Source organism: Ceratotherium simum, chromosome 30 (assembly GCF_057802395.1).
Source record: "Ceratotherium simum simum isolate JZ-2026a chromosome 30, ASM5780239v1, whole genome shotgun sequence".
NCBI classification, from domain to species: Eukaryota; Metazoa; Chordata; class Mammalia; order Perissodactyla; family Rhinocerotidae; genus Ceratotherium; species Ceratotherium simum.
Genome location: NC_141929.1, coordinates 28353524 through 28371911, shown reverse-complemented (window position 1 = coordinate 28371911; position 18388 = coordinate 28353524). Strand labels below are relative to the sequence as shown.

The 18388-nt window shown below is 47.1% G+C and overlaps 1 protein-coding gene across 1 annotated transcript; it reads right to left on the bottom strand.

Annotated features, from left to right (window-relative positions):
• Positions 1-2985: 2985 nt before the first annotated feature.
• CIAPIN1 (cytokine induced apoptosis inhibitor 1) lies at positions 2986-18367 on the bottom strand. Its single transcript, XM_087420207.1, has 9 exons — positions 18281-18367; positions 12852-13033; positions 11905-12057; positions 10361-10437; positions 9260-9428; positions 7753-7826; positions 6766-6881; positions 4583-4664; positions 2986-4064 (listed from the first exon to the last, which is right to left on the bottom strand). Exons 2-9 carry the CDS (start codon positions 13006-13008, stop codon positions 3954-3956), a joined length of 939 nt encoding a protein of 312 aa, XP_087276333.1. The 5' UTR covers positions 13009-13033; positions 18281-18367; the 3' UTR covers positions 2986-3953.
• Positions 18368-18388: the final 21 nt, after the last annotated feature.

The following is an 18388-nucleotide window of genomic DNA, read 5'->3' as shown; positions in this document are numbered from 1 at the left end:
CCTCTGCCGTTATCTGTGCTGGTTCCTCTTGTAAATTTCTGAATGGGATTTTGATGGGGTCAGATATCTCCGGGAAGCTCAGGTCAGGGAGGAACGGGAACTTGTTTCGGGCCAGCGGGCATTTTCCTTAAGACCTGGGGTTTTATGTGTGGGGTTCTTCTAGTTTTTTAAATGAAATTTCTTATTAATACAAAATACTTAATGTATATATAGAGTATACAAACCAATAATAAAATAACACCTGTATACCCAGCCAAAGAAATAGAACCTTCCTGCTGCTCTGAGACCCATTTCCCCTCCTACCGCCATCCTCCCACCTCCCTCCAGAGACAACTATGATCCTGAATTTTGTGTTTATCGTTCTCCTTAATTTTCTTTAGTTTGTCACACATGTGTGCATATACCTAATACACAATTATGTACTAAGTACGTGTATAGCCCTAACAATATATTGATGCATCTTGCATGTTTTTAAACTTTTGAACTTTATACAAAAGGTAATGCCATTTCACACACACACTCTTCTGTGACTTGCTTTCGTGGCTCCGTGTTTCGTGACACTTCCACACTGAGGGCACAGCTACAGCTCACCGATTTTCACCACGTGACAACACAACTCATCCATCCATCCTCTTGTTAACGGCCATGTGGATTATTTCCAGGTTCTTGCTATTGCAAATGGCGCTGCTTTGAACAGTTTTTAGCTTGTCTTGTGATGCGTGTATAAGACAATTCCTTTAGGGCCATGGTTCTCAACCCTGGATGCACTTGAGAATTACCCGGGAGAGCTTTGCAGAAATGCTGACACCCCGAACCCTACTCCAAAAGATTCTGACTTAATCGGTCTTTGGAAAGGAGGGGTCCCAGGCTAAGTGTTTGTGTTTTGGGAAGCCACCCAGGTGATTCTAATATACAGCCAGCTGAAACTGACACTATGCAGTGTAATTGTCCAAATCAGCCCCACCAGCAGGTGCAAGAGCTCCTGCCAGGCCAGGCCGCCACCAATACTTGGTGATGTTTCTGTGTGTAGCATTCCCCTCAACACAGCTGCCAGGCGGCTGCAGGAAGGCCACAAAGCAAAGCCTCTCTTCTCCGGCCAACAACTGGAGTGCTGCCTGCACAGGAGGCTTCTCTGTGGGGTTCCTCCTCCAGCCCCACCTCCGGCCTGCGCACTTGGAAGCCCGGTACCACCAGGGGGAGTTGATTTTGCATCTCAAGGGGAGCCCTCAGCCTGGAGCAGGTTTGTGGCCTCGCTTGTTCTCCCTTCTCCCCCCCGCACAGTCCAGCTCCAAAGCCCCTGCTTTTGGTCCCCTTCCAACTCTCTGTGGTTCCACTGCGGCTGGCTAACCCCAAGGGAGGTGCGGTTTCTCTGCTGCCCACTCCACTTAGTGCTCTGGAGCGATTTCACGGAGAAGGGGGAAGTCCCAACTGTGCGCTGCCAGCTTCCAAGCAGACGACCTTAGAAAGCTTAAAAAAAGAAAAAAATAATTAAGATTCCCCAGCCCCACCGCAGGCCTGCTGAGAGAATGTCCAAGGAGGTGGGGCACCTGCGCCTTTAAAGGTCCTCAGGAGGGCCGGCCCCGCGGCGTAGCGGTTAAACGCGCGCTCCAATGCTGGCGGCCCGGGTTGGGATCCCGGGCGCGCACTGACACACCGCTTGTCAGGCCACGCTGAGGCCGCGTCCCATATAAAGTGGAGGAAGATGGGCATTGGATGTTAGCTCAGGGTTGATCTTCCTCACCACAAAAAAAAAAAAAAAGTAGAAAGGTCCTCTGGTGACTGTCGGCAGCAGGTCACTCTCTGTCCCATCCGGCTTCCTCAAACGTAAATTGAGGCTGCATTCGGCCACATCTGAGCCGGCTTCTGGCTCTGACTTAGAACTGCTGTCTTTCGGTCAGGAGGCGCGAGGACTAGCTGTCCTCCAGCGTCTCCTCGCTGTGCGGAGCCGCAGTGAGCCATGCACGGCTGACTGGCAGGGCCTCTCTCTACACGCTGGCCCGCCAGCACTGGCGGCCTCCCGGAGCCCTCCTGTGGAGCGACGCAGCAGCAGCCAACGTGGGACCACTAACGACGCCCAGAGCAGCATAGGAGGCAGTGGTGGCCACGGTGTTAGTAGCGGCGGGGACGCAGGATGAGACTCAGGTGGGCAAGGGCTCGTGGCATTTGCCCAGGGCTCTGCTCACCCGTTCCAGGAGGCCATGAGGCTCAGGGTCTCCTGTCCTCAGCCTCAGGTAGAGACTGTCGTCCTTCACCTTGGCAACTGCAGCAGAATCCACTAACAGCGGCCGGCCCAGCAGCCTGACGAGCGTCTACTGACGTTACACCCAGTCTGGGGCTGTGCTAGTTTCCCATTGTTGTGTAACAAATTACCACAAATCCAGCGGCTTAAAACCACACACACTTACGGTCTCAAGTTCCGATGCCAGGGGTTCAGGCACAGAGGCCGCACTCTCCTCCGGACTCAGGTCCTCTTCCGAGCTCCCGTGCTGTTCAGTTCCAATTTCTCTTCTTGTGGTTGCAGGGCTGGGGCCTCTTCTCCCTGGTGGTCAGTGGGCTCGGCTCTCGGCTCCTGGAGGTGACTCGTGGTTCCCCGCCCGTGGGCATCTCACAGGCCCTCATGACACCTGAACTTGAGGAGGCCAGCAACAAAACTCGCAGTTCTCCACTCTTTTATAGGCCAACTGATGAGGTCAGGCCCACTCAGGATATTATCCCTTTAACTGAAGGTCCCTTAGGAATTTCAGCTACATCCCTCCACTTTTGCCCCATCATGTAACCTAATCACAGTAGCGATGCCCCATCGTACTCACAGGTCCTGCTCACTCAGGCGCAGGGGACTACACAAGGGCACGGGGGCTGGGGGGCCTCTTAGAATTCTGCCTACCACACGGGCTTGGGAGTCAAACCAGAATTCAGCCACACCCATTTTAACTGAAATCCACCAGCAGGGACCAGCATAAGCACAAGCAAACTTAGAGAATCAAGTCAAGTTTCAAGGACAAATACCAATGAACTTTTATTTATTGGTAAAATGTAAAACTCCAGGTCTCTTAAATCCACACAATCTCTGCAACTGTTTGGCAAGATCCGTTCCACGTCCGGGTGGGCGGGCAACCAGGAGAACGAAGGGCCGCCCGCTCGGGGAGATTTACGGCTGCTCCAGGTCTCTGTCCCGCTCCTCTAGATTCTCATCAACCTGGACTCTTCTCAAGTAGGTGGACAGAGGCCCTGGTCCCTGGTGCAGGCCTGGCCCCATCTGTATGTGACACAGTCTCTCCAGGAAAGACACCACACACACACACACACACACACACACACACACGCACACACACACCCCCCTTCACAGCTGATATGCAGAGGTACACGAGTTTAATAACTGCAGATTAACAGAAATGACAACAGGACACAGATACAACAGAGTAAAATGGAGTGGGGGTGGGAGTGGAGGGGCAGAGGGACACCGGATGTGATCACAGCGACCAAGGAGCAATTCCTTTGGAGACCTGAGGAGTCATGAGACGCCTGACTCTCGTCACCAAGAACTGCGTGTTGAGGAAGCCACCCCTCAGGAAGACAAGCAGTGCTCTACTGCTGAGCTCAGACCAAGGGCCGGGCTGTCTGTGAGAGCGTTCATACTCGAGGACATCTGGGCTTAGAGAGTGCCACGGTCAGCATTCTGACATCGGGAGAGGGGCCTCTTCAGGACGCACTCCCTTTCCTAATACCAGTTGAAGAAACAGGTCCCCCGCTCAGGGTAACCTTGGTCTTTGATACACAGCAGCACCACACACCACTGCCCCCCATAGCCAGCTTCACTGTCTGCTAACACCCTCCCCGCAAATGGATGTCAAACAGAGTGAGCAAATCCAGGGGAGATGGGAGGAACCACAATGGTGGGATCAGAGGGACAGGAGTTGGCTGGAGGAGCAGATGTGTCCCATGCTGGGTCCCTCTTAGGCATCATTGAGATTGCTATTGCTCAGGAGCACCTTCTCCCCAGGTTTGAAGGCTGGCATCCCAAGGTAGGGGCAGCTGGCACAGCGGAAAGCATCGCCCAAGTAGCACTGTTGAGAGAAGAGACAACCACACAGGGAAGCTGAGGGTCAGCTTACCCCAGAGATACAGGCCAGAGGAAAGGGAGCCCTAATTTCATCACATGGCACAGGGGCCTGGAGGAAATGGCAGGGTGCATCTGTAGGTCCAGTTGGAACCCACATCCTAAGAGTTTTTAAGATCTCTGGTTTCATAAAAACAACGGCCTAGAAAAGTTCCTTAGGAGGCCATATTTCCATGATCTCAGCAGTTCAGATCGTAGCCGAGCTCAGCCGAATGGCTGAATAACATCAGGCCCACTAAAGAGGAGGAAGAAAGGGGCCCTTCCGGGCATGAGTGTGCTAACCGACCCTCAGGAGGTACCCACTCTCCCCCGGTACTACCTACATACGTGTTCGCGCACATTCGCCTCTTATTAAAGTATCTGGGCGGTGAGCTCCTCAGAGCCGGAGCTGGTCTGTGTTTAGTTTAGGGTGATGCCCAGTGCCATGGGGGGTTGTGAATACCGAGTAACGATCCAGATATTTACGTTTCCACAAGCCGACTTGGGTTGGGAGCTCATCTGTTCCCTCGACTTCTCCTTTTCCAGCTCTTCTGCAAGGCCACAAGTGCTGGGGGAAACAGTGCTGATGAGTGACATCTGCCACCGCCCCGAGCCTCCAAACCCTTGGCAGTGCCAGAACGCACCCTAAGACTCTCCTCCTCATCTCAGGGCGTCAGAACTCAAATGCCTGCGGGGCCAGGCAGATAAGATGTGCGTGATGCTGCTTAGGGAGACAGCAAGAGTGGTGGGGAATGGGGGACCGGGGGGGATGCCCTGTCGACAAAGGCCAGCCACCACTCAGCCTCAGTGATGAACGCTGTGGGAAAAGCTGACCCAGTGTTGCCGTATGTGCAAAAGTTAAGAACTGAAAAAAAAAATTAGGATTTTTACTTGAAATCTGGTTTGTAAATGTTGGCAAACTTGCACATTTAAAAAAAAGTCATAATTAAACAAGCCTGCACACCACCAGTTAAGGTTTTACCACCCTTTCCATCCACTTATAAAACTAATGTAAAAATACGAATGCCAAGGTTTCCAGGTTAAGAGGACAGACTGAATGCGTGCACCTAATTTTACTTTCCCTCAAAATCCCACCAAAAGTGCAGTCAAGACATAAACCCGCAAAGACAAGGACTATGGCAATAGTGTTGGAAACTGTGAAGCTGACGGAGGAGGGAAAACTGACTTAACAGACTGAAGGAAGCTCAACTCCAAGCCGCAGTGAGGAAGGCTGAGTATCAACCCATATTACACCCTGAAACCTCCAACGGCACTGGAATGGGCAGCACCAGGAAGACCTTCTCTGAGAAATCTAACCAATCCAAAAGGAAAGACCCAAAGATACTGACTTTGGGGCATCCCCCAAAGGCCCCCCCCACGTTCCCTTTACTAAAGCACAGTCAACAAATCCTCCCTATATGCTCAGCGCTCCCAGCGAGCTTTCTGTTCTCCACTCTTAATCATGAAGACTACCAAGGGTTACTAGGCATCTTAAGAAAGTCTGTACATAGCAGTCAGAGACCAAACTAAAAGAAAAAAGCAACTTGGAGGAAACAGACCACGCAGGGAGGAAAAATCCTCGAAAGGACTATTACCAGCCTAAAGAGAAAAGGGAAGAGCTCACATCCACACAATGAAAATAGGTGCTACATTAAAAAAAAGTCAAGAAGAAAAAAAGGAATCTTAGAAACTAAAAACATGATAGTAGAAATGAAATAACTCAAGAGAGGTTTTGGAGGATAAACCTGCAGACATTTCCCAGAAAGTGGGCATAAGGAAAATGTGAGAGAAAAGAAAATTATAGGACCAATCAAAGAAGTCCAACCTGTGAGTGACAGGCTACAGAGAGAGAAGACACAAGTCATATGCACAATTAAAGAATGTTTCCCAGGCCTATGGACAGGACTTTCTAGATTGAAAAGATGCACTGAGTGGCTGGTGCCAAAGATGAAAACAGATTACTATTCAAGACATGTGATTACAAAATGATACCGGGGATAAAGAAGATTCTACAAACTCCCAAAATGGAAAAAGAGATCCTACAGAAAGGATCAAAAATCAAAATGGCTTGGGGCCGGCCGGGTGGTGCAGCGGTTAAGTACACGAGCTCCGCTTCTGCAGCCTGGGGTTCGCAGGTTCAGGTCCCGGGCGCAGACCGACGCACCACTGATCAAGCCATGCTGTGGCAGGCGTCCCACATATAAAGTAGAGGAAGATGGGCATGGATGTTAGCCCAGGGCCAATCTTCCTCAGCAAAAAAGAGGAGGATTGGCATGGATGTTAGCTCAGGACTAACGTTCCTCACACACGGACAAAAAGCCAGGAATGAAAGCCAGGAATGAGTAACAGAAACTTAGGAGAATGGTAACCTCCTGGGGGAGAGGGAGGGAGATGCAGCTGAGGCAGGATGTAGAGGTGACTTCTAAGGTACTAGCAATGTCTCTGATTCTTAAACTGGGTCATCAGTACACGGGTGCTCATTTTATTATTCTTTAAAATGTACCTGTGTAATATACTCTTGATGATACATTTTGCAACAAAACTATATATACTCTTGATGATACATTTTGCAACAAAACTATGTTTTAATAATAGTCAAGTCCTGCGATTCCTGGAGCATCAGAAGCCTCGGGAAGCAGCACAGCAGACGTGCCCACGCCCACACTCACCAGTTCCTGCAGGCCTTCCTCTTTTTCCCTTCTCCACACGAAGCAGCCCGCAACGAAGCTGGATCTGGCTTCTTCAAATCTTCTGGATCCAGCAGCTCATCTGAGTCAATGAGATCCTGAAGAGTGATGGAAGCAATTAGTGACAAGGCCATGGTCTCTGCTAACGAAAAGCTGAAGTGGTCACTGGCGGCCGCAGCAGGTTTATACTCTGCGTGTAAAGAAGGCATCCGCGGTCCTACTTTGGGTTGATCACGCCGTGCTCACGCTGACCACCACAGTGACCTAAACTACGTGCACAGGAGAGGCATTAGGTTGTGAGGGGACTGGGAACTAATCCACAATGTGTAGAGAATATATACGTGTGGGGGTGGGAGAGGGAGCAGGAAGAACAAAGAGAGAAGTGTTATATTTATTTAAATATATAAAGGGCTGTCATATGAAAAGGAGAATAAAATATTTTCTATATAATTCCAGAGAAAAAGGCAAATACTGATACATTTGTGTAATTCTTCAATAACCATGCAGACAATTAACCTGTAAGTCCAGGAGGGCATGAACCATAGCCTATTTTGCTCACCACTGTAACTCCAATGGTTCTAGAAATGCAGCACTTGACTACAGACAGCACTGATCAAAGGGAAGTACTGCTTTAAGACAGTGAGCGTTCAGTGACTGGCCCAGATAGAGGAGCTGCATAAATACTTCAGCTGACAAACTGCTTTACACATGCCCACAAGAGTCTTTACTATATCACATGAAGTGAGAACAAGAAAATCTGTGGGGAAAAGAGATGGTGAAAAAGAAATTTAAAATGGCACTAATGTGGAGTTTCCTTCTGCATCAAAATGCCAGGGACGGCATAGCCACAACACTGGGCTTAGATACTCTCACACCTACAAGTCCAGAGAGGCCACTCCAAACCTCAACCACTCATACCCAAAGTGGGGCCTAAAAGAAAGCAATCAAGTGACCACAGGGCCGACTCACCACGCTGTCATCCTCCATGTCGTTGGCTGAGAGGGTCCAGAGCTTGGCAGCTGCAGGGTCCACAGCAGGCTTCACTGAGTCCAAACAATAAAAGAAAAACAGCTCCATAAAAGCAGCCGGAAACAAACTGCAAGCATACGTAAGGGCTTCTACTGAAACTCTGTAGAGAACACACTGGACCGGGAGTTCGGGGCCCAGCTGTACCACTTATAAAAGGCATGAGCTGGGCCAATGGCTTTACGAGTAACAGAAGCCACCATTTGTCAAGCGCTTGCTTTGTACTAGACACCATATCAAGCTCTTTATATACATTATCTAATTTAATCTTGCGAACAACCTTATGAGGTATTTATCATCCTAATTTTCTAGATGAGGAAACAGGTTTAGACACTTAGGCCAGTCACACGAAGCCACAAATACCAGTCTGTCTAATGCTCTGAACTTCCACTCCATAGCGCTTTCTTCTCCTTATCTTCGCAGCCATCCTAGAACACGGGGCTAATGGTACTCCCTATACCTACTGCAGGAGACTGGAGGATTAAATGAAAATGTGTGTCAAAAACCATCATAAATAGCAAAGCTTTAGCCTCACATCAACTTGTTACACACCAGAAAATAGGGCCTAGAGCTCAAGCAAAACACAAATCAGTGGCAGACACAAACCTCCCAGCTCCTGATTCTCTGTCTAGGCCAGGAGAAGGCAAGGAAGGGCGGGACAGAGCTGAGACCCCGGATTCAGTGCGGGCAGGTCCTGAAATGGGCCTGGGGGTTAGTGCACCCCCTAGTGATCACTGTCACCACCAGATGCTCAGACCTTCCCCGAGCAAACTGCGCATCTAAGCTGCTCCTACCCGTTCTGGAACTACGACTCCAGAGGTTAGGATTCCCAAGGATTTCTTGGAGCCTTAGGCTGGACAGTCAAAATAGAGCGGTGTGAATGTACCGTAAGTTTCTGCATACCTCACAGCTGGGACAATTTCTCTCAATTCAGGCATTAAAAAATAGTGATAGGAAGGGTGAGGGTGGTGGTAAAGGGGGAGGTGTAATTTTCTGAGCAGAAGAAATATTTTTACAAGTGTCTTAGGAGCCTCAAAGTAAGAAAAGCTGACTTTACTGGCACAGAAATAAAGGACACGTGGGATGAGGCACAGAGCACTCTTATCTACCATCCCCACCCCTGTGAGGTCTTCTCAGGACAAATGGTATAGTTCTGGGGCCTGGAAATGCTTCCTGAGCTAAGCTTTGTGACTCAGGCCTCCAGAATCAGGCCGCCTCAGTGTCCCCTGGTGCAGAAGAAGGGGATGAACTACACAATACCTATGCATTACTTCAGTTTAGGATCCAGATATGCCAGGATAACTAAGCACTCTTCTATTTGGAAATGACAGAAATTAAGGAAGGACTAATCCTCTAAAAATATCACTGCCTCATTTAGATCTCTGGATCAATTTCTAATACGTCCTTCCAGGCCCATTCAGACAGAAGAACGTCCCTAAGCCATCCTTACCCGAAGGAGAAGACTTCTTGGCAGTAGAAAGCGGAAGCTGACTAGAAGAACCCACTTCAAAGTTGGGTTTTTTGCCTGTGATCTGCATGGAGAGCAAGCTGTCACTCTGGTAGCCCAGGTGTTCTTGGACAGACTGCATCTCCCCAGGACTCAAGCACTCCCGCTGCAGCTGGAATTCAAGACATCAAGAGGATTAGGCCACACTCCTTCTACAAAACGATGTTTCACTGTGTCCACCTACACAGGAGCCAGACACTCGTTTCTGTGCATTAAGTATACAACAGTGGGAGCCGAGAGACAGCACCTCGTGCCTCACTTTCAGTTTCTCACTGATCAGAACCCTGCAATGTAACTTCTGTCTGCACGTTTTACTTTAAGCCTCCCTTTGGAAAGTTTTAAAGTACTTATCAAATATCTACCTATTAGGTACAAGGCACTGTGCTAGTCATTGTGGGGGTTGCGATGACTACAATTACAAAGATGAATCAGGAATGGTCCTGTTGCATAGGGTCAAAGCCTATAGTGGGGAAGCAGGCCCACAATGAAGATGTAGAAATGAAATAGACGAGAAAAAGAAACATGGGGGGAGGGAAATGCTTTCTATGTTCCTTGGGAAGAAGTCGCAGACGGTAAAGGTAGAAAAAAAGGTAGGGGTACTACCTCTATGTCCAACACTTATAGAATGGTTAAATAAATCATAGTCCATCTATAGCACTGAATATGGTTCATTATTAATAAGAATGAGGGGAAATACACTGAGGTGGATGAATGTCTAAGATTCCTAAAAAGCTAGTGACTGAACAATACATACATATGACCTTACTGACATAGTAGTCACCACCACTAAACCAGTCCTGAGACCAGAATGTGCCCCAACCCGCATGGACACAAGATGAATCTCTTCCAAGGAGATTTATTCCCGGATGTTTTGTTCTTTGAGCAAAGCACTTCTCAACTTGTTTCCTAGTCTAAGTGACACTGATCACCTCACCTTCAAGGCTGTTATTTCCCCCGATTCTCTCTGTATCGTCTGACAAAGAGATCCTGGGTTTACTACCCCAAGGTTTAAATTCCCAGAAAGAACGTTGTCTACCAACATACCTCTTTTACTTCCACAAGACCAGCAAGAGTCAGGGCTGAACACAGCTTAGACGCCGTCTTCACTTTGCTATTGTTAACTGCCAAGAGGAAAACCCCGTTAACAGCTTTATAGGTCAAAGCAGGGAAAATAATAAAGGCTCTATCGTGTCTGGTCAGCAGGCATTAAACAATAATAACCTATTCTGATTAACATATACATATTTCAGTGACAGTATTTTAATACAACAAATCCTCTTGGTTGTTCAAAGCACACTTACCTACGCTCTTAAGTGTTAGATAAGAATTCCATTATTGTTATAACTTATCACTCTCTGCTTCTTGGAAACACCTAACCTTCCAGGGGTTGTTGGATGATGGTTAAGAAAGAGGCTTAGAAACTGTAAAGTACACAGGTATACTCTCCATATAGTTTTACAAAGAGACTCTGTGCTTAGCCACCCAGGTTTTAAATTCCCAGGAAAGAATGCTGACCTACTATATACGTCACAAGTTTATATTTCCACATAAACGCCTTCAGACATTTCACAATAGTTTCATTTCTATTATCTTATTTGATGAAACAAGTCATCACCTTTTGATGGAAAGTCTAGTAAAAAATGCTAAAAATTCAGAACTGAATGACTCTTCGACAGCTTCAACACTGAGCAAAAAAGAGAGGTTTTTATTTCTTGGATTCTATCATTAGTTTCACATGAATCACTCCCAGACTTCCGGTCATTATTTTTTAACTTTTTATTTTGAAATAACTAGAGAGGCACAGGAAGTTAAAAAAAAAAAAAGTTCAGGGAGGTCTCCAGGACCCTTCACCTTGTTTCTCCCAAGGTAACATTTTATAAAACTATAGCACAGTATGAAGACCAGGAAATTGTCACTGGTAGTCCACAGAGCTTATCCAGATCTCACCAGTTTTACATGCGTGTGTGTGTGTGTGTGTGTGTGTGTGTGTGTAGTTCTACACAATCTTATCATGTGTGTAGATTCATGTAATCAAGATATAGAACATTCCTTCAACACAAGGAACCCTCCTACTACCCTTCCCAGCCTCACGCACCCGCTCTCTCCCATTCCTAATCCCTGGCAACCGCCAATCTGTTTTCATTACTACAACTTTGTTGTTTCAAAAATGTTCTGTGAACAGAATCATGTGGCATGTAACCTTCTGAGATTGGCTTTTTTCACTCAGCAAGATTCCCTTGAGACTCATCGGAGTTGTTGCACAAATCAATGGTTTGTTCCTTTTTATTGCTGCATAGCTCTCCATGGTATGGATGTGCCACAGTTTAACCACTCACCTGTTGAAGGACCCAGCCATTTTCAGATAGGCAGTTCCTTCTACTAATGAGTCAAAGACCACAATTTTTCAGATGTGCTGCTTCAAATTTTTACAATAATTTATCCCTAAGGAGAAGGTTCAGCTTTAGGAATATTGATCTCTAAAGGACACCTCAGAGAAATACAGCAAACATACTTTGAAACTAAACAATCTCTGAAACTAAAGATTCAACCCTGTTCAGTTCCAGTCTTTCAAATGAAGATTTCCTTACCCATAGCTGTCTCTATTGGCTCTTTCAGAAAAAGACATCCACCAGGCCGAAGGATCCGGGCAATCTCAGCCAAAATTTCAGGACCGTGCAGAGTAGTGCTTCCAGGAATCACGCCGGACAAAATAATGTCAAAACTCGACTCTTTGTGGGCAGCTGAAAAGAAGGAAGACTCTAATCAGCAATTGCCTGGGGCCCAGAAGCAATCTCCCACTCCTTCCCGAGCCCCCACAAAGGCTAGGGGCCTGGCCCTGGGAGAATGAACACCTACCTGTCCAGCAAATGCTGTTATACCACCGTTACTAGCAAGAGGGGCAACGACGCTGCTGCCCTGCTCTCCTGCAGTCTTACTAATTTCACAGCCTCTTATACGTTCAGGGAAATAGTAACAAAGAAAGCTGGATAGGGCCGGCCCCGTGGCTTAGCGGTTAAGTGAGCGCGCTCCGCTACTGGCGGCCTGGGTTCAGATCCCGGGCGCGCACCAACGCACCGCTTCTCCAGCCACATGGCCGAGTCCCACGTACAGCAACCAGAAGGATGCGAAACTACGACATACAGCTATCTACTGGGGCTTTGGGGGGGCAAAAAAAAAGGAGGAGGATTGGCAATAGATGTTAGCTCAGAGCCGGTCTTCCTCAGCAAAAAGAGGAGGATTAGCACGGATGTTAGCTCAGGGCTGATCTTCCTCACAAAAAAATAAATAAAAAAAGAAAGCTGGATAAAGAGTAAGCTTTTTAAAAAATGTGGACTATCTAATAAGAACAAGGACACACTTATACAAATCAACTATACTCCTAGATCCACTATATTTCACCTGAAAAACAACAGGGTGACCACCCCCTACTATTACATGCCACCTAAAACAAAAACTCAGCTATCAAGGGACCAGAGAAACGCAGCGCTCCATCAACACCCCCTAGCCTGTAAAGACAACCTGGGTAGGTACTTACACTGCAACAGCTGGTTGATACTTTCCACGGACACTTGGCCCTCATCGCCAGTTAACGCTTGAAGCTTATTCACCAGATCTTTCAGAGCCTCCACCGGGGATGACTTGTCCCAGACCACTGCCACAAACTGGCCAGCTGAGATCCCAAAATCTGCCATTCCTGCAGTGCTGCAGACCTAAAAACTACGGGCCAAGGGAGAGTCATGACTGAGCAGCGACAAAAGTGCAATTTATTCCAGGGAGTACCATCCAATATGATTAGATCACAACCTAATTCCGACCTCCTGCCGGGGAATGCTGACCACATTAGAAAATCTTACTGTTGATACCAGAGTCTGAGTAAATGAACCCACTGTGTCCGAGTTTCATAACCCCAACACTCCAAACCAGGCAGGTGGCTCCCTTGGTGAGAATCCTGACTAGGCAGTCAAGTAAAGAGGTTGAAGGCAGAAAGATTACTTCCTCTTTGATTTGAGACAACTCAGCTTAGACAGAATATAAAACACACAGGACATTAATTAGGCAGAAGTATGACTCAGAAAGGAATGCAAATAAATCAGCAGACATAACCCAACCACACGCTTAACGCTTTTTAAAAAAGAGACAACATATTTAAATTGAGCAAATGGAATAATGATATTTTCCCTTTCATCAAAATATGAAAATTCAATTTCATCGTATCTGCTGTGATCAATAGTCTCTACCATGTCTTTCTTTAACATTTAACATCAGCCAGACTATTCAAAGCACTTCATAGACACCACCATTTCAATTGAACCTCAGAACAACCTTACACTAGATATTATTCTCATTTCACAGCCAGGAAACTGAGGGTGTAGAATTTGCCCAGGTCAACTAGGAAGTGTTGTGTGGATAAACTAAGAGCCAACATTTGCATCCATATCCATATGACTGCAAAGCCCATGCTCTTAACCCATGGAAATTTCCCCTACGGATCAACTTTCTCTTGCACTTGATACTCGCAGGAGTATAGAATGGGCTCACAGTGAAATTAAGTCAGGAGATAGTGCTCTACTCAGTTCCTCCTTTCTTTCTTAAACATTAATGCCACCAAGTTTCCGACTTAAAATAGCTCTAGTAAGTGACATAAAGACAGAAGCTGTGGTAGAGGGGTCAAGCATGGATCAGCCTTATACTGAACACTTCTGTCTTCTGTAGAGGTGGCTAACTCAGCGACGACTATGCCATCACAGGCACTCTGGGACTGAATTTAAACCATGCTCCTTCTTTAAAAATGTTCACTTCAAATGACATGCTCCTCTGCCTACAAAACATGCCCAGCTGGCCAGTCATCTTTAAATACTATAACACTTTGATCTTGTTGTTCATTTCCTAAAGGAGTTACTAAAGGTGTTCTTTTCTAGAGCAAAATCAAGCCTCCTTAGCCTTCTGGATTCAGGTCCTCCATAATCTGGCTCTACCTGTATCTCCTCCCCTCCAAAGTGAATTCTCCTTGTTCTATGAAAAACCTTTGCATTTTCACTCTATCAAGCTTTTTATCCAGTTCCTTCCATGTGGAATGCCCACTCTTTATTATCCTGACTGCAAGCTGTAGTAAAAAGATGCCAAGCGTTATCACACAAGCAGGATTCCTTAGTCACTGAATTGTGGTTTTTAAATCCCTGAAAAGCACACAATCAAGAACTGAAACTTTTAGGGGCCGGCCCTGTGGCTTAGCAGTTAAGTGTGAGCACTCTGCTACTGGCAGCCCGGGTTCGGATCCCAGGCGCACACCGATGTACTGCTTGTCCGGCCATGCTGAGGCGGCGTCCCACATACAGCACCTAGAAGGATGTGCAACTATGATATACAACTATCTACTGGGGCTTTGGGGAGAAAAAGGAGGGGAAAAAAAAAAAGGAGGAGGATTGGCAATAGATGTTAGCTCAGGGCCGGTCTTCCTCAGCAAAAAAAAAGAACTGAAACTTTAAGCTTTTAACTGTCACATGATGTGGAGGCAGAACCCTTGCAAACCTTTAAGGTGAGCAACTTGGGATCAATTCCCATTTAAGAACCAGCCAGGGAAGATAGGAATATGGATTGCTAGGCATTGATTTATAAGAAATAAACGACCTTTTTCTAGAACGATGTTGGAACAGGTTCTCCCTTGGGATGACAGAAAGCCATGACAAGCTCCCTGCCCACAAGTGACTACTACAACCTTGCACTGTACTCACAGAAAAACCCTCATGAGAGAGGAGCCCAAGGTTACCCACTAGCTAGAGAAAAACACAAAGCCAGATGTCTAGACCTCTTCAGCAACCTTTATGGAGGCAGAGTTTACAGAGCACAGTTTCTGAATACATATGGCCTGGGTTTCTATCTACCACTGGATCTTCTACCTGTTAGCTACATGACCATGGTTATTAGCCTCTCTCTTTTCTCATCGATAAAGTGAGGATAATAATATATTTGCAAAGCTGCTATAAGAAGTAAACAAGAGGATGAAAATATGTAAAGCACTTAGCAGGGCCTGGCACATAGAACTCAATAAAATAACATTCTAAGAGAACTCGGAGCCGCCTCTTCTCGGTGGCCAGTTTATTTGCCTTTGCTTCACATAGTCCTATAAAACCTGTTCTTCCTCCTCAGCCATGCCTGCTGGGGGGACTCCCCAGGGAGAGCCGTGAAGTTCCTTTTTCATTGTTAGAATTACACGGTATAAGAGCCGCACTTTACGACATCTTAGTACTCCAGTGGGATTGTGTCAGTCAATTAGAAGAACATAAAATGCTTTGTGTTCCACATTCCCCAAAACTATTTCTCTACGGCAAGAGGGAACTCATAAAATACACTTATTAAACATTAACCCTCAAAAAACAGACATAGCCATCACTTTTGGTCAGCATTTTCCAAATAAAATGGGGACAATGTTCTTTTAGACATCTAAAAGCCAAAGTGTGATACTCTTCATCATCAGAGTTTTGTGTTGTTGTCAACCTGTTTTTTAAAAAAATGAAAGGAAAAAATGTCCAGCATCTAAGTCAACATATTTGGAAGTATGACTCAGAGCCCGGTTTCACAACTAAAAAGAGGTGGAGTAGAAGTCATTGTCACATCACTGACTGCTGCACACACGCCCATGGCTCTTCTAAACGTTACTGGCAGGCAGTGAAAGCCGACGTCTGAGAATAACTTCTGGAGAGGCACTTGTTTGAAGGTTCCCACTAAACAACAAATCTTGAGGCATCTGGCTCTTCTTAACAATGATGGGGCCCAAAAGAAAAAATAAGATTGAAGTTTGGGTATCAGTTCAAACCAAAGATTGAATCCTTTTAAGTCAGGTGCATAAAAAATTCTGAGAGGGGCCAGCCTGGTGGTGTAGTGATTAACTTCACACCTTCTGCTTTGGTGGCCCAGGGTTCGCAGGTTCGGATCCCGGGCGCAGACTGACGCACCGCTCATCAAGCCATGCTGTGGCGGCATCCCATATACAAAACAGAGGAAGACGGGCACAGATGTTAGCTCAGGGCTAATCTTCCTCAGCAAAAAGAGGAAGATTGGCAGGGGATGTTAGCTCAGGGTCAACCTTCCTCACACACACAAAAAAAAAAACAAAAAAAACTGAGAATACTTACAGTTATCAGAAAGGAAAATTTTAATTAAAATGAACTTGTAACAGCTAGATCTTAAGTTAGCATGAGGGAAGCCATCTTAGGGAAAGGAGGCAATACTGCAACTGTGAGCCTGACTCACTAGTCCCTGAGAATGCACTCTAGCCTGCACGTAGCCTAGATGATTAAGCACTTCTCACTTTTGCAAAATACATGATCTGCTAGTTCTATGACTCTTGCTCACATACATCTCCCAGCTGTGATAAGGATAACTTTGTTCTTGGAGTTCCCAAGGAGCATGATGACCTCCAGGAAGAAAAACTGCGTTGGCACCCCTCACAAATGACAGAAGAAAGAGATAATGAGACACCTTGAAGTTTGTCACACTGGATGATCGACATCCCTAAACCCCCTCCTTCCCTGCCCATTTCCCCTATGTAACTGCCTCAAGATTCTGTATGACTTTAAGATGGTTCTTTAGGACACTAGTCCACCATCTTCTGATTGTGCTAGCTAATCGTATAAATTCTCCTTTCTCAACCACCAACTCGTTTGCAATTGATTGGCACTGGACTGTGGCAGGTAGAACGGCCCCTTTTTGCTCCGTTACAAACTGACTGAAGCTCATGTGCATGTATACACACACACACACACACAAACAGAAAAAAGGTGACAATCAGCAAGGAGATGGGAAACTCAAAAGAAAAGAAATGGAAGACTTTGTCTCCAGGCAATTAGGTGTGTGTCAAGAGTTAAGGGTTTCAGAAAGGACACCCAAGTGCTAGAATTTCCACAGGAAGGGCTCATTTGAAGACAGGTGGACAGAACTCAGAAAATAAAACCTCATGGAGAGATCAGTAGTGTTTTACCAAAATCTAGAGATATGGATCTGAAATTAACATCTGAAGTTAACATTTCAGGAGTAGTTTTGGCTTAGGAGAGATCAAGATGTTTTGAAAAAACTAGAGTTGATAAGAGGTGTGCACAAAAGATACACAGACAAGGGTCCAACAGCAAAGGCAAAATTTACAGAATGACATACTTAGCTCCTGTTGTCCCTAATCCCGAAAATTCACAAACTCTCTAGTCTTCCTACGAATATGAAGCCTTCCCTGATGATCAATATCCCAGTGAGGCGCTCTGCATCTACATATCTGTTTAGTGACTAGTCCATGACCTCCCTGAGTCACCAGAGCTTGGCACTCAGCGTCAGAACGAACGCCACCAGCCTCTCCCAAACTTGCAGATCCTACAAATCACCTGGGGCATTTGTTAAAATAAGATCCCTGGGCTACACCCAGATGTACTGAATCAACTCTCCAGGAGAAAGACCTGGGTACCGATGTATTAACAAGCATCCTAGATGGTTCTTCCGATCTGGCAAGTTTGGGAAATACTCAGTTATACCAACTCAACACCTTGGAGGTTCGGGTACCCCCCCCAAGACCGAAACTCCAGCTCCCCCAACGTGCGAGAAGAGGGACTGAGGCCCAAGGTCACAAAGCCGGCTACTGGCAGAAGCGGGCTCAGACCAGGTCTCCCGGACCCCAGCTCAGGGCCCTTCCTCCTCAGCGCGCTGTCCGGGGGTCTCAGACCGGGGCCAGCAGGGTGAGAGACCAGGCAGCCCGGGAAGGACGAGAAGCACGGCGCCAGGAGCCCGGCGCAGGCAGAGCCGGCCGGCCGCCCACGCCGGCTTCCCCCGGGCAGAAGCCCGCCGTGGTCCTCGGGGAGGTGGCCGTGTTCCCCCCGAGAGACGGGCCTGGGAATAGCAAGTAACAGGAGCTGGGGACGAGGGTGGGCCAGGAGGGGACCGTTGGGGTAGGTCGGGTTCGCCAACCGCCAGAGCAGCGCTCACCTGCCTCCCGGGGCTCGCTCCCGGCTCGTCCGCAGCCGCCGGCTCCGCGCCTCGCGCCTCTCGCGAGAGGAGGAGGCTCGGGCGGCGCGCGGAGGGCGGAAGTGCCCG

Excerpts from the sequence above, each read along its gene's own strand:
- CIAPIN1 (XM_087420207.1), bottom strand. The coding sequence starts at position 13,008 with ATGGCAGATTTTGGGATCTCAGCTGGCCAGTTTGTGGCAGTGGTCTGG. Across the intron at positions 4,665-6,765 it reads AGGAAGGCCTGCAGGAACTG|CACTTGTGGCCTTGCAGAAG; the intron begins GTGAGTGTGGGC and ends TGTTTCCCCCAG. Across the intron at positions 4,065-4,582 it reads CCAAGTCGGCTTGTGGAAAC|TGCTACTTGGGCGATGCTTT; the intron begins GTAAATATCTGG and ends TTCTCTCAACAG.